The 16,416-nt window shown below is 36.0% G+C and overlaps 1 protein-coding gene across 2 annotated transcripts in view; it reads right to left on the bottom strand.

Annotated features, from left to right (window-relative positions):
* Window positions 1–16,416, bottom strand: part of CTNNA3 (catenin alpha 3) — a 1,497,017-nt gene that overhangs the window by 366,195 nt on the left and 1,114,406 nt on the right. For both annotated transcript variants that reach the window (XM_028513307.2, XM_036026898.1), the window contains exon 12: window positions 13,707–13,907. In XM_028513307.2, coding sequence (XP_028369108.1) covers window positions 13,707–13,907 — 201 coding nt within the window. The remainder of the gene's footprint in view (window positions 1–13,706; window positions 13,908–16,416) is intronic.

The raw sequence follows: 16,416 nt of genomic DNA, 5'->3' as shown, positions 1-16,416 counted from the left end.
GAGAAATGCAAATTAAAACCACAATGAGATATCATTCCACACCTGCCAGAAAGGCTATCAACAATAAATGAACAAACAAGTGCTGGTGAGGATGTGGACAAAAGGGAATCCTCATGCACTTGGTGGGAATGCAGGCTGGTGCAACCACTATGGGAAACAGTATGCAGGGTTCTCAAAAAATTAAAAATGGAACTGCCTTATGACCCAGCGATTCCACTTCTGGGTATACATCCTAAGAAACTCAAACCACTAATTTTAAAAAAATATATGAATACCTATATTCATTGCAGCATTATTTACAATAGCCAAGCTATGGAACCAACCCAAATGCCTAACAATAGATGAGTGGATAAAAATTGGTGCTAGGCATTCTCTCTCTCTCTCACTCTTTTCCTTCTGGGAATGCTCACTGGGGGAAGCAAGTGCCATGTTGTGAGAATATTCAGGAAGCCTATGAAGAGGCCCACGTGGTGAGAAACTAGAGCCTCCTGCCAACAGCTACATGAATGAGCTTGGAAGCAGACCCTTCAGCCCTTGTGGGGACTTGGATGAGGGCATCGCTGGCCACAGCTTGACTGCACCCTCATGAGAGATCCTGAACCAGAATCACCCAGCCAAGCTGATCCTAGATTTCTGACTCTCAGAAACTGTGACAATAAATGTGTGTTGTTTTAATTAGCTAAATTTTAGAGTAATTTGGTATGTAGTAATAGATAATTAATATAAAGAGGATAAGCTTTGCTATAGTTCTGAGTCTTTAAGGATGCTGGCTAATGAAATAATAATTCAGTGGACAGGTCATACACTATTGGAGGAAATAGGCCATTAAAGGTTGAGTCAATACTGATGAGAAAGGTTTGCACACTCACTATTGAAATGCATTATGTAAGGTATTGCAAATAAAATGAAATTTTAGCCACTAAGGTTAGTGAGCACATATGAACCTCTGAGAAAAAAGCCTGAACCAGCAATTTTGGGTGCATAATGCCCCTTATGAAAGCTTACTGATAACCTTCAAAAAAGTAAAAAGAAAAAGCACATTTGAAAACAAAACCCATTAACCACTTGCCTTATCCTATGTAATTAAGGTAAGTGTGTGTGCCTGCATGTGTGTGTCTGCATGTGGGTGTCTTGTTCTCGGTATCTGCAATGATTGCATAAAGTTGGATAATTAAAAGGGTTGGCAAAATTCTATAAAACATATGCACATTAAACTTATTTAATATAAAGAATACAGCAAAGCAGGAGAGAGAATATGCAAGACAATATAAGATCCCAGGAGATTTGCTGGCTCAACTACACACTCTTCTCTTCTACACAGGATATACTTTATCTTTGGGTTATGTATTAAATATATATAAATATGTTATATAAATATATATTTATAAAAATACAATCTCATATTTCTATATGTGAGATTGTGGTTCTAAGAGACTTCAGGCAAAAGATTCCAGCAAGTCTTTTATACCCCACTGACCATATAGCCAAAAGCCAAGTTCTGGTAACTAGTTAAAAAGGTACAAGCCATCAATCTACATATTCTTAAACCATGTAAACAAGCTGGTTCTGGGTGACACCAGGGGGTTTCAAACTTTAGACAACACATTATGAATCACTAGCTAATCCATCATCTTTATTCTAGACAAAAGTCAAACTAGGCTTCCATACACCCATGGAGATAAGGATAGAGATGCCTCAGTCATGCTGTAAGTTAATACTATTTTATTCAAGGACTATTAAACAAAAAAAGTCATTTTACATATAACACATCATGTGTTACTATACTTATATAACTATATTAATATTAAATATAATAACTGGCATGATAAAATATTATAAATGGATAAAACATATAAATATATGTGTATATGTAATTTATAAATCTATAAATATGTACAGCTGTGTATTCATACTAGTAATAACAGATGGATAATGCTTAACATGTGACATGAAATTTGGTTTCTTAACAGTGACAAAAGCCATGACAAACATAGACAATAAATAAATATAAATAGTTAAGCACAGGCTTATAAGAATGTGGTCAGACAGAGTTTTAAAGTTTTAAACTTATGTAGTTAGGTTCGTGATATTTTAAGCCTGCTGGCTGGGACATGTGTACCAGAATCTTTTAGAGAGGATAGTGAATTGCTTTCTTTATCATGTAACTAAGTGGATGATTCTGTTTGTCTGAATGCATCCAGGCTCCTTTTAGAATATTTTTTCTTGCATGCCACTGACTTTCTGTTCTAATTTGGATCAGTTATTTTCTCGACCTACTATGATCTGTCACCTTGTCATTTTATTCATTAAATTCTTGAGTTAGATTTACTACTTCAGTTTCCCATGTCTTATTATTTCTATTTTTCCTCTCTTATTTTGAATATACTGTCAAGTCATTTCTCAAAAAGGGTTTGTGCAACTTAAATAGCCTGACATTCTATGTATACACACAAGTTTTTATTTTGCCACCCATTTTGGATAAATATATAGTATTCTAAGTTCAGATTAATTTTTTCACTGAATGTGAAGCCATTGCTTCATGAATTTTCAGGATCTCGTGCTGCTGATAGTCAGCATCAGGCAGGGTGAAACCTTCACCTGCTTGTCGGACTCCGTTTGAGCTTGTTCTGTACAGATGGAGTCACTTGCTGTTCTCTTTCATCTGCATTGCCAGCAGCTATTTCTGGATTTTTTTATTATTATTTTTCTGATGAACCTACACCCATGCATTTGCCATTATGGGTTTATTATTCCCTTTTGTGTCCTTTTATTGTTATTTTAAAGGAATGTTAAACTAGAATAGCATAGGTATATCTGCCTTCTTGCTGACTTTGTAAATAAATAAAGAGGAAAATCATACATTGTTAGTCCCTGGACTCAAAATTATTTTGTTGTAATTGTGAACATACAATGATTACATTAATGGACATGAATAATGATGAAACAACAACTATTTTAGTACAGAAGTAGTTGGTAAAAGAAGAATAAATAAATTGGTAGGAGAGATAGTAAGAGAAGTACAATATTTTAATTCACTGTTTCTTCCCTCAAAAATAATTTTGTTTTTTTCCAAATCAGTACTCTTATTCCTCTTTTCTAGTTACATTAGAATTTTGACATAAGTGGTAAAAGAGTGTACATAACCTTTCTTAACTCACTATAACCTACAATCAACACAAACTTTAGAATATCTGGAATCTTAAAGAAATACTGCCAGCAGTGTTTATAATAAATGATACATTTTAAAAATCCCCATATCAGCAGAGAACTTTTATAATATAAATTGTTCGCTTAACTTTAACTGCTACAGATTTTGGTAGATGGTAAAATTAAATGGTAGATGATCACCAGAATATGTTACATTTTCTAAGATTCTACTGGGTTACTAATACATTTCAGGAGAAGAAAATTATTCCCAGGTTCTTATCCTGGGGATAATTAAACAGTGTGGGATTGTTAAACAGTGATACTTTCTTTTGTAATTATGAAAGAGGAAACTGTAAATTACCATGAGCTAGAAAATATAATATGTGGAATGAAAATATATGTCAGCAGAATCAGTATGGGCACATGGTGGGAAAGATTTTTTTCCAATTGCCTAAAATCTCTGGCTGTTTTTGAGTTGCATCTGTTGTCACTGAGCAGGTTGCATGAGACACTAGCTCAGTGTTTATGCATACTCCATTCTACTTGCTCTGCACCTGGCATTGTTCTCTCAAATATGACTATGATTTAAAATATTCTTTGTTCCTTCAGTTAAGCAATCTTCTTTCATGTAAGATCTTGAGATACCTACTACATTTATAAATTCCCCAAGTTTATAGTTTTCACCAAGAGGTTAAATAATCTTTAGTGCACCCAATCTTGATTAAAAAAAAACTTACTGACTTCATTTAAGAATATATCCACATGTATTAATAAAGTTTGTAGATATCACTTTCATTAAAAAATACTAGCCTGCTAATTTGTTTTTCTCCTTATATGTTCTTTCAGCATTTGCTTTCATATCCACAAAGTTTCATAGTATAAATTCAACATTCCTTTATTTTGGCAAAAGTCATAGGTACTGTTCACGTTAGAAATGCTTAATTCTTCACTTACTACATGTATTCTTATCTTGGAAACCTGACATGATCATCATGTCCATCGTGATCACCCCCATCCAACCAGGACGACATTTGAGGAATCCCATCAAAACTGACATGAAAGACAGTTAGGAAGGAGAGACCGGAGACAACATAACTAAACCTCGTCCATCGGGCTCCCCTGTCTGCACCAGTTAACACTGAGGGAAATGAAGTCTGGTTTATACATTCCACTTCACATGTTTTATGCTCTCTCTACAAAGGCAGATGAAAGGAAAAAAAAAAAATGTGAGAGACACCATCCCAGTTTATTTTTTAGATTCAGTGGCCTTGAACTTCAAATTTAGTTTTACAGATGAGTATATAAAAGTTTTACCACCTTACATCAATAGATATACAACCAGACTTTCTAGGCCATCCTCAAAGATCTCTGAAAACATAAAATCAGATGCCTTTACAACTGAGGGCTATTAATACATGAAATAGATACTGGTAACAACTAAAGAAGGTTATTTCATTAGTGTCATAAATCTGACTTTCAAGACACAGTAGAAGGTAGGAGCCTCCTGCCAAATGTCTACATTTTAAAAACATACATTATGTTACAGTTTATAAAATATTTTACAGTAATACTATTATTAATGGACTTAATTGTTGGATTATCCAGTTGATAAAAGTATAGCTCAGAGCTTCCAAATAACTGTGCTGTGAATAGCAGTGTGTTTTAGGTGGTTATTCTGGGTGTTGAAGTATTGATGCTGATAGCATTCAGGATGGCTGGAAAGACCTAAGACTGCTTAAGACCTCAGAACCTCTGACCCCTCTGGCCTTTCAGAGGCACTTTTGTTTCCCAGTGGCTGCACAAACACTATGATTTCAGAAGGTATTAATCTGTATTAGTACAAAGAATGTTTAGTAAATCTCCAAATAGATGAAGGCAAAGTCACTATCCCTTTGAGTTTAACATTATACATTTGAATAATAATATTACAGGCCTGTTAATTTTTTGTCATTGTTAAAGAAAGAAAAAGAAGGAACCACTAAAAGATATCTTTTTCCACTTCTTTTTACAAGACTTCATAAACTTCTGTATTTCTCTCTTGCCACTCTCAGCAAAATAACCACAATCACATCATATATCCTGATGAGGCATATCTTCCCTAAAACATGCCTAGATTTCGAGTGGTATCCTAATACCTCATTTAATAAATCTATCAGGAATGAAGCATGCTTTTATGCTTGTTTTTAAATTTTTACAGACCATCAGAGAGAACTGGGTTTGGCAACAAGCTGCTGCAGGCAACATTCTCTACTGAGTTAAATGGGGAGAAGTGTTTCCATTGCCCCCACATTGAAGATGACCAACTCATTGATAAAACCCCTTCATTTTTTACTTGTTGAAGCTCTTCCTTGCCTGCTTATCACCACCCCCACTTCCTTCTGCTCACAGACTCCAAAGCCCCTTCTAATGGCAGGAGTAGGAGCATCTCCCTATAAGGGAGAGTACTGTCTCAAAGGCCCAGGACTGCCCCCCCCAACCCCACGATCCTGACAATCAAGGCGTTTGTGCCCAAGAAATGAATTCAGAGCAACTGAAGCAGAATAGGATTTATGCCAGTGGCAAAATATCTGGAGTCTATGATACAATTATGTCAAATAAATGTATCATCTGTAGGGTCTAGTGTCATAATGTTATGAGGCCAATAATGTATTAAATGTTCAGAGAGGGCAGATGGCAGCTCAAACAGCTGTTTTGTAGAATAGCTAACTGGTTTGCTACATGCAGCATTTCTTACAGTCTGTCTGTTTACTCTGCTTGTTCTTTAGCCTTCCTTCCTGTCTTTGCTTATTTGTTCATTTTTTCTGCTTAATTTAGACACAGAGAGTATGCTATTTGCAATCCAGAGCTAAAACTGGGACTTCATGCCTAATATTTTACATCTAAATTATTTTTCTTCCTACTTAACTCAACATTAGGGCTTATAAAATATATCTAAATTAGTCTTTTTATAGAAACTACATGTAAATAGGATCAGAAAGAAAGGCACAATCTATTTTTCTTCCCAGATAAGGTCTTCTTTGGCTGGAGAACATGTGGTGGGGGCTGTCCTAGGAGTTCTAGGGTTAAGGAAGATGCACTGGTGAATGCAAAGAGGTCCACATTCTCCACCTCCTCTTCCAATGAGCCCATCATTTTAGCCTATGCCAACTCATCTCCCCTACCCTTCATCCATCTGTTTTTCCAGCACTTTTTTTTGTCTGACAAGTTTCTAATTACTTAAAGTGGAAAGATAAAGAAATATCCTCAGACCCCCTAACAAAATGTGGGTCCTAATCAAATCCAGTTCTCTTTGGACAGAAAAACAGAAAACCTATTTCCTAAGTTTCTTTCTTCAGTGCACGATATTAGTTCGAGGTCCTGAATTCCTGTGGCAGCAAAAGCACTTCTGAGGCCAAGAGATCTCATTCTTGTTTAAAGAGGCTGGGTTGTCTTTTAACTTCTGTTTTTCACATCACCAACATGAAGACACTTGGTTATCCAGGTGAGCCAGGTGCTATGCAGACAGACACATCTTGATAATGTTTTCTGTGTTAAAGGGTGTCAATTAGGCCTGATCCCAAAAATAAAAATGCACATAATTCAGAGGCCTGTCTCAGCCTACTACCAGAGCAGGGAAGTTTGCCAACGATGGTTTCCAAATTTGAAGGTATGGTTGCTACCCTTGCAGGGATTTGCTGGGAGCATTAGTGAAATTAGGTTTGATGGGATCTGTCACCAGATAAAGTTTCAGGATAGTTCTTCTAAATAATTGAAAACACAAAAGTCAGGCTCTCTTGTTCAAAAGCTTGCTAAATAAACTTTTAAGAATCTGACCCTAAATTTCTGGAAGTGGCTGATATCTAACTGTGGACAGTAATGGATCACTTCTCTGATCTTTTCTCTGCTCCAGGCTTTGACATAGTCCACTGCTTTTCAGTTCTGCTTTTTGTTTTTTCCTGAACTGAGGTGATAACTTATTATCTTGCTAAATTTTAATTTCAAAGCTGGGAGACGGACCTAGACACCTCTACTATGTATAAAATGCTATTGGTAAATATAAAAATAAATAATGAGTGGTGTATGTCTTTAAGGACATTACAGTCTAATGGGGGAACTTGTATGTAAATGGATGATTATGATACAAGGCAAAGTGAAATAGGCATTAACAGGATAAGTTCATCCATGGTAACACAGAATGGAGCAATTAATTCTAACTTACAGAGAATCAGAAGGTCCTTTACAAAGGTTGTGGCATTTGAAGAAGTGTTGAAGAATAATTATAATTTTAGTGGGGCAGTACAGATGTAAAGGCATTTCACTACTGGAATAGAATGAGCATAGGCACATTCTATGCTCATTCTAGGCTTGATTCAAGAGCTGTTTTGTTTTGTTTTAATCTAGCACAAGCAAGACACTATTGTTGGCTCTGGGAGAGATGGGAAAAGAAATAATACAAGTTTCCTTTTCTTCTATAGGTTATATTATCCTTTGAAAGAAACATCATTTCCATATAAATATCTCTAAAAGAGGCCATCAATAACACATGGTTGTCTAGAATGATGTAACTAACTGGCAAGTTCTGTAAAAACCTGTATAGTACATGAAACTAGAGAGAATCCATTGTTACTTGAGGATATAAAGAAAGGGCTTTAAAAGACATGGAATATAAGTTGTTTCCTGAAAGATGGTTAAAATTCAATGTGAAAAATGAGGGGAAAGGATTTTCAAAAATGATAGGTAAAGCATGGACAAGACCAAAGTCAGAAATGATCTTGGCACATCCATGTGGTTGTGAAAGCATCAACTTAGATGGAGTAGTAGGTGCCTTTGGTTCAATCTGGAGGAAAAAATAGAGATGTACGTTTAGGTGAATTGAAATGTCTACAAAGTTCAGGCAGATACATTAAATGAGCAAAGCAGACTGGGCATACACTGGGAGAGAGTAAGAGACAGCTATGGCTTTCCGAAAGGAAAGGCCCAACCAAAAGGAAGAAACTCTAAGCCCCAGCCAGTTCCACAGTGAACTCTGCCCTTGTGCTGCCAGACCTTCCCATTTGTTACCACATGGCACTAATCCAGATTTGTGTGTGTGTGTGTGTGTGTGTGTGTGTGTGTGTGTAACTAATTCTTATGACAAAACATAAAATTATGCTGGCCAAAACTAGATACATAAAAATTGCTTGAGTCATATAGAGTTATATCTAGTATGTAAACCACCAATTTTCAACATCTTCTGGACTATAGATAGCAAAGACTTCCGGAGTTAAAGCTTTTGTGTTTTATTTTATAACTATTTAAGATTATAGAACAGAGATTCAACATAAAGAAAATAGCATGTTTTAATCAGGATACACAATTAAGACTTTTTGTATGTGCAAAATAATAAATAAAAGGGAATTGATTGGAATTATTGCCTATTGTAGTTTTAAAAATGAGTTTTAAATGAAATTCATCTTAAAATTCTATTATCTGTTCTTTAAACTGGTTGCAATAGAATTTACAACAAAAATTTGAAAATGTATGTTGGCTCTAAATTCTTTCCAAATGTCTCATTTACCTTTAGGAAAAAAAATTACCACTGTATGACTTCTCTGTCCTAATAGGGAGAGGATTCTAGGTACATACTTTCCAGATGGGCCCTAATGACTACTTGATAAATGACCCTTTATTTGCCATGACTGCCATTTGCCAATGGTGGATGCCATCAGGATGTCTTGGTCAGGTTCATTTAATGTGCCCATTTCGTTTTGGTCCATGAGCCTGGCTGACATTGCAACCAGGTGAGGTTTGAAGGTATGAAACAGATGCTTTTGAGCCTGCTAATTTCTGAATTTTATAGAGTCCATAAATCACATGCAAAAAAATGCTATGTTAGACCACTATTGGTTTAGGTTTTTCTCCAACCTAATGTGGAAAAACTGAAATTGATGTTGAGAATACAGCTTCTAAGCCTTCATGTTGCAGTCCAGAAGGTTTATTATTTAATAAAAAAGCCAATGTATTTTCTCTGCCCTATTAGGAATTCCTGACAGGTGGAGTAGCTTAGTAACAGAAAAGAACTGGGCAGAATAAAGAATTTCACATTGAGGTTACAATATTATGCTTTTGTCTGAATGAAAAGCAGCATTCCAGATGTTGTCTACTTTTCACTTAAAACCAACTGCTAGGGTTTACGAACAGTAAAAATTCCTGAAATGTAACAGGGAATCTCTGCATCCCAATACTAAGAAAACTCTTACAAAATTATCAAATTTTAAAAATGTGGTAATGAGCCACAAAGTCTGCTTAACATCAAAGGTTCAATATTCCAAAAATATTCTTTGCAGTTTAGAGAAGTATGACTTAGGTTTCATCATTGATGACAGTATTGATGACTTTTGCAAAGATAAGGAGTTCTTGGTAGTAAAAACCATTCAAAATAGCTCCTTAATTAATTTTCAGGAAGCAGGGTTAAGACCTGAAGATCACATTAAAAAGAAAAAAGAAAAACAGTCCACACACATAGACCATTCACTTGCTAAAAAGTGAACTGTTAAGTCTTTAAAACACAAAACATGACATTTTCAATTTCTTATTTGATGCTTATTTACAAAGAATAAGTCCAAGTTATGAGCAAAAGTGAACACAGATGATTAATTAATTGTAGAAAATAGAATAGTTAGAAGCATGTTCCATGGACAATATATGTAAGGGTGAGAAAAATGTTCACATACTTCACCTTTGATTAAGATCAAACTGACCTAATTATCATTTTAATCTAATTTATTGCTCAGAATTCCCTTTTGTTACTTGTGCTTTTGATAAATTTCAAGGAAAGCTGTTGGGAGAAAAGTTGGAATTAGACACATAAAATAAAATAAAATAAGCTTTCTTTAAGATAAAAAAATTATCTGAAAACTACAATGACAAAATTGGAAAGTTATAAACTACATCTCTATTTTAATAAGAGGTGACTTTTACAGAATAACCCAGGATCATTCTACATTTATCATATTTTGGAACAGGAGATAATTTACCAGGACAACTTTAAGTTAACACATACAACTAGTGAAAAAAAGAACTTTCTTTCTGATTGAATGATAATGTTACCATATTGGTTACTTATTTTATAGGGTCATTATAAAACACAGATTTATTGACAAACATTATTAAATGTATAAATATCTTTGTTTCATTTTTATTTTCTGATTTCAGATTATAAGAATTGATTTTGAAGAGAGTATTCTCAAAACACACTTCACTTTCTGGATACCTTAGAATTTTGGTTCTACTTTTTTGCATGTGGCAGATACTCAATCCTATGGAAAATAAAACTGGAAACTTTGTACCTCATACAGACATTGTAACTATAAGGGTATGTTCATGAGATTACAAACTGAGACAGAGGAATCATGCTGCCTGATATCAAACTATACTACAAGGCCATAGTAATCAAAAGAGTATGGTACTGGCATAAAAACAGACATAAAGATTAATGGGACAGAATAGAGTCCAGAAATAAACCCATACCTTTATAGTTGATTCATATTTGACAGAGAAAGCAAGAACATACAATGAGATAAAGATAGTCTATTCAATAAATACAGTTGGGAAAATTGGACAGATGTGTGCAAAAAAATAAAAAATGAAACTAGACCACCTTCTTATACCATGCACAAGAATGAACTCGAAATGGATTAAAAATTTAGATTTAAGAATCAAAAGCATGAAATTTCTAAAAGAAAACATAGGCAGTAAAATCTCAGATATCTCTTGTAGCAATTTTTTTCTGACATATCAACTTAATCAAGGGAAACAAACAAATAAATAAACAAACAAATGGAACTACATTAAATTAAAAAAATTTTGCACAGCAAAGGAAACCATCAACAAAATGAAAAGACAACCCACTAAATGGGAGAACATAGTTGCCAATGACACATCTGATAAGGGGTTACTATCCAAACTTTATTAAAAAACTTATACATACTGCCCTGGGTGGCATAGCTCAGTGGATTGAGCGCGGGCTGTGAACCAAAGTATCACAGGTTCAATTCCCAGTCAGGGCACATGCCTGGGTTGCAGGCCATGATCCCCAGCAACCGCACATTGATGCCTCTCTCTCTCTCTCTCTCTCTCTCTCTCTCTCTCCATCCCTTCCCTCTCTAAAAATAAATAAATAAAATCTTTAAAAAAAAAAACCAAAAAAACCTTATACATATCAACACTAAAAAATCCAACTAACATATGGGCAAATGACCTGAGTAGACACTTATTCAAACAGGACATACAGATGGCCAATAGAGAAGTGAAAAGATGCTCAATGTTACTAATCATCAGAAAAAATGCAAATTAAAACCACAATGAAATATCACCTCACACCTGTCAGAATGGCTATCATCAATAAATCAACAAACAATTATTGGAGAGGGTATGGAGAAAAAGGAAACCCTAGTGCACTATTGGTGGGAATGCAGATTGGTGCAGCCACTATGGAAAGCAATCTGCAGATACCCCAAAAAATTAAAAATGGAACCGCCTTATGACCCAGCAATTCCACTTCTGGGAATATATCCAAAGATATCCAAACACAAATTTGAAAGAAAATATGCACCCCTATGCTCATAGCAGCTCTATTTATTATAGCCAAGACTTAGAAGCAGCCCAAGTGTCCATCAGTAGATGAATGGACTAAAAAGCTGTGGTGCATTTACACAATGGAATCCTACCCAGCTGTAAAAAAAAAAAAAAAAAGGAAAAAAAAGAAAAAGAAGGCAATCTTACCCTTTGCAACAGCATGGATAAACCTGGGGAGCCTTATGCTGAGTGAAATAAACCAGTCAGAGAAAGACAAGTACCATATGATTTCTCTCATATGTGTACTCTAAAGAGCAAAATGAACTAATAAGCAAATAGAGACAGACTCATAGATAGAGAGCAGGCTGAGAGTTGTAGGTGGGGAAATGGTTGGGGGTGGGGGGATTGAGCAAAAAGGCAAAATATGAGGAAAAAACTCATGGACACAGATAACAGTGTGGTGACTGCCAGGGGGAGGGATGTGCTGCAGGAGGTGGAGGAGCATGTAGGGGGTAAATGGTGATGAATGGGGACTTGGCTTAGTGTGGGGAGTATACACAGTACAGTATACAGTTAACGTGTTGTGGAACAGTGCACCTGACACCTGTATAATTTTATTAACCTGTATCACCCCAATAAATTCAATAAAAAGAAAATGGAAAAAATAATGAGAAAACTATGTGCCTACATTCATCAATAATTTTCTACATCAACATGCCAGGAAAAGACCAACACTAATCAATTCTCTACAAACCTTGCAAAGCTTACTTTGAGGTATACCTCTTCCGAACTAGTCCCTAGTGAAAGTTATTCAACTGTGAATATGTTTCTCCTAGCTAATTAATTTCAAGGTGCATCTTCCTCCCCACCCCCACCCCTGCAAAATCCCTTCTATCGCCCTTTTACTACATAAAGTACATATTGTCCATATTGAATATTTCTTGTGCATGCCATAAAGAATAATTCTCGAGCCCTAGCTGGCGTACTTCAGTGGATTGAGCGCGGGCTGTGAACCAAAGTGTTGGAGGTTCGATTCCCAGTCAGGGTACATGCCTGGGTTGCAGGCCATAACTCCCAGCAACCGCACATTCATCTTTCTCTCTTTCTCTCTCCCTCCCTTTCCCCTCTAAAAAAAATAAATAAATGAAATCTTTAAAAAAGAAAGAATAATTCTCTAGGTAGGACTGATGATTAAAGTATGAAATCTTAAACATTTTAGGAATCATGGGTGCTCCGTCATCCTAGAGTGAAGAATTAATTAACAAATAAAATTCAACATGAGGATTTTACAAATCAGAAAGGATTTCTCCATAGAAGAAAGTTCTGCTATGATGACTTACAAAAATAGTTGATTGGCCTCATTTAAATTATATTCATTGTTTCTGAATCCATATGAATTCGAAGCTTCTGTAAGATTTTGGAGGAATATTAGTAGTAATGCTAAAGATAATAATTCTATCTTACTGAGTGATTCAAGAGCTAAGCACTGACCACTGAGTGCTGCAAAAAAACGGAATCTCGATTCCATGTTTTTTAATTACTCAAAGAAGATTATGTGAAATGATAAAGTATTGTTTTGCAAACACTCCATAAAAAGATAGTATTTCTCTGTCAACATAGGACAAATTTGCTCTGAGTAATGTAAAAATACCTGGAGGTACCAATGAGACAGCTAAAAGAGATTTTGAAAGCTATTATAAACATATCATAGCTGGCCTATGGCCTAATTATATCTCCTAACAGCTCTGGCATTAATAAACATTTCTAAGTGGCTAAGGACTGTAGGTAATTTATATAATGCATAGATTTTTAAAAGACTTCTTTTCCCCAGTAAATATATTTACTTCTCAGAGATAATTTTCAAATTATACAAGCACACAATGCAAGCACCTATCAGGTAGCAGAGCAATCTATTTCAAAATAACCAATACTGGCTGAAAACTTCTTTCCACACATATAAATAAGGGGTAACTATGTAGATTCAAATATCGGGAAAGTGCAGCTGTTTTGGGGACTGAACTTACCAGTACTTGTAAGGAAGTTAACGTTTCTCATCACACCTTCAGTGTAAGCACCTGGCTCGTAACTGTCCATCTCACCCGTGACGATGTGAGCAACTCGCGCTGCGCGTCCTCTGATAGCGCCGGCAGCTCGGTCTAAATTATCAGCATCCTGGTCTCTCAAGGCTATGATACATTTGTTGACATCTTCTAGGATGTGGCTCTCTATAAGTATGAGATCAAATGAATTTTGTCAAATTTTGTATTTAATCACACAAGTCCAGCATACTATAATTGATGTTACCTTCTGACTTCACATGTGATGCATGTTGAGAATGGAGGCCCTGACAACTGGGGAGGAAAGATGCAGACATAATTTTACTCACATCTTTTTAACAACAAAATTTGTGAGATGGAGACTCTTATATTTTTATCAGCAATTTTTATAGATTATATATTATTTTACTTCCAATATACTAAATTTTAGATTTGAGTGATTTGTAGGCAGACACCAAGGAGTTTCTAGGTTAAAACAGAAATAAAATATATAATAGAACACTTAATTCTGATTAAAGCAACACTGTATGGATTATCAAACTCTAAAAATATCATCTTTTCTATACATAGTAAAATAAAGCTATGGTGTTTCATTCAACTAATGTTCATTGACATACAACAAGACTTAAAGAATTATAAAATCTTATAGATTAATAAATAATAAAATGTGAAGTATATAATTTTTATATTGTAAAGGAGCAGCCTCACTAAGTCTGAGAAAACACATGACACTGGGCTTGAAGAAGATTGACTTGAGGTAAATGAATCCCTGAGAAAGTTGCCTGCTCTGAAGAGCATCTCCTGACCTCTCTCACTGCCTCTCTCTTTGCGTGATTGGAGCATGAAGACAGCAGAGAACTTAGCACTGTTTTCTTCTTCTACAAAATGATTAATAATCCCAGATAAAACTCATGAGAGGGCCTGAGCAAATATATGGAATATCACCAAGCATGGGCAAAAATGTACCTAAGAAATCAAAAGAACATTACAAGAATTAGTGTTTGGCTTCTAGCATTATCAAATGAATCTCCACTCAAAACCCTTAACAGTTCTTCCCTGGCTAGTGTAGCTCAGTGGATTGAGTATGGGCTGTGAACCAAAGCATCACAGGTTTGATTCCCAGTCAGGGCACATGCCTGGGTTGCAGGCCACGGTCCCCAGCAACCGCACATTGATGTTTCTCTCTCTCTCTTTCTCTCTCTCTCTCTTTCTCCCTCCCTTCCCTCTCTAAAAATAAATAAAATCTTTTTAAAAAATCCTTAACAGTTCTATTATTTAAAAACATACTAGAAAACAACTACAACAAAAAGGCCTTACTAATTTCAGGACATATTATTAACTTTTCCCCTGCCCGCTCTCTGTGTATGTGTTGACTACCTGTAAGCTACACAGGACAGGTATCCAAAAAGTGATTTATTTGTGGAGTCACACCTTCCTCTTAAAGTGTAGAATATAAAATCCAAACTACCAAAGAATATGGTCACTACCAAAGAATAATGACCTTCTTTGACCTGATGCCTATCATTCCTCTATAGGCCTATTTTGCTTTAGTTACATTAATTTTATGATTTCCCAAATTCACCATTTTATACATGTCTCTATTCCTGTGGCATACTAGAAGCTTGACCTAGGCTGCTCTGTTGTTTTCCTGGGTCCAGTTTGAACATATATGTGTGTGTAGGCTTCCCCACACAAAAAAAGCAATTATCTGGACACTAATTGGGTGTCCTACAATTCAACTCAATTCTGACACTCTTTACCCACAGAGAGCATCAGATTCCAGAGGTGAAGTGTTCTGTCCTCAAGACTTCCTTCCACCCTCCACTTCAGATACCAGTCCCAAGCCCAGATTATTACCTATATACTCTGTCTAGCTGTAAATCAGAGTTTCCTATCACTCCCTCCTTAGATTTGATCAATGTATTAGACCAGCTCACAATACTCAGAGAAACACATTACTTACAAAATGTATCTTCCATAACTCAGTAACAGATAGATGGGGAATGCATAGGACAAGGTATAAAAATAGGGTACAGAGTTTCCATGCCCTTTCTAGGCACAATACTAAAGATAAAAGTTATAAGATGAGTTTTCCACCAGAGGCAGTGAAGATACTAGAGTACAGAGACATGAAGAAGGGAACCTCTGATAAGGCTAGTTAAGGCCAGAGGTCATCAAAGTTGCCCATCTGGAGTTAAATAAACCTAGCTAGCTGATCACCACTGACTTTTGGTAAGGCTCTATACCTGGACATATTGTATTGCCCTCTTGGGGAAGGTCTCTGCCCACCCCCATCCCCCTGCCAGGGGAAGGGTGAGGCATGGGCAGTGAGATGAGCCCCAAGGTTTGCAGGGGCAAAAACAGACATTGGGATGACAATGGCCAGCAATAAAGGGGTCACACAGCAAAAAGGTTTTGGTCTGTGACCTGGGCTAGGAAGCACTGAGGATACTCATACCTCCCTAATTATCCAGTCTCTCTCTCCTTTACAAAGAAAGGAAGTTTGCCTCCCCAAAGATAATAGGCAATGCAGCCTCCATTCACAGTACCTCAAGTGACCATTTTGGGGTGCATACTTGCCAACTGGCAGAAATTTGACTCTGGGTCCCTCAAGGAGAAGGGTTTGTAGATAATTGGCTTTATAAAACCAGGGTCTGTACCTTTGAAATGCAAATTT

Source organism: Phyllostomus discolor, chromosome 5, assembly GCF_004126475.2.
Source record: "Phyllostomus discolor isolate MPI-MPIP mPhyDis1 chromosome 5, mPhyDis1.pri.v3, whole genome shotgun sequence".
Lineage (NCBI taxonomy): Eukaryota > Metazoa > Chordata > Mammalia > Chiroptera > Phyllostomidae > Phyllostomus > Phyllostomus discolor.
This window is presented reverse-complemented; position numbering and strand designations above follow the sequence as displayed.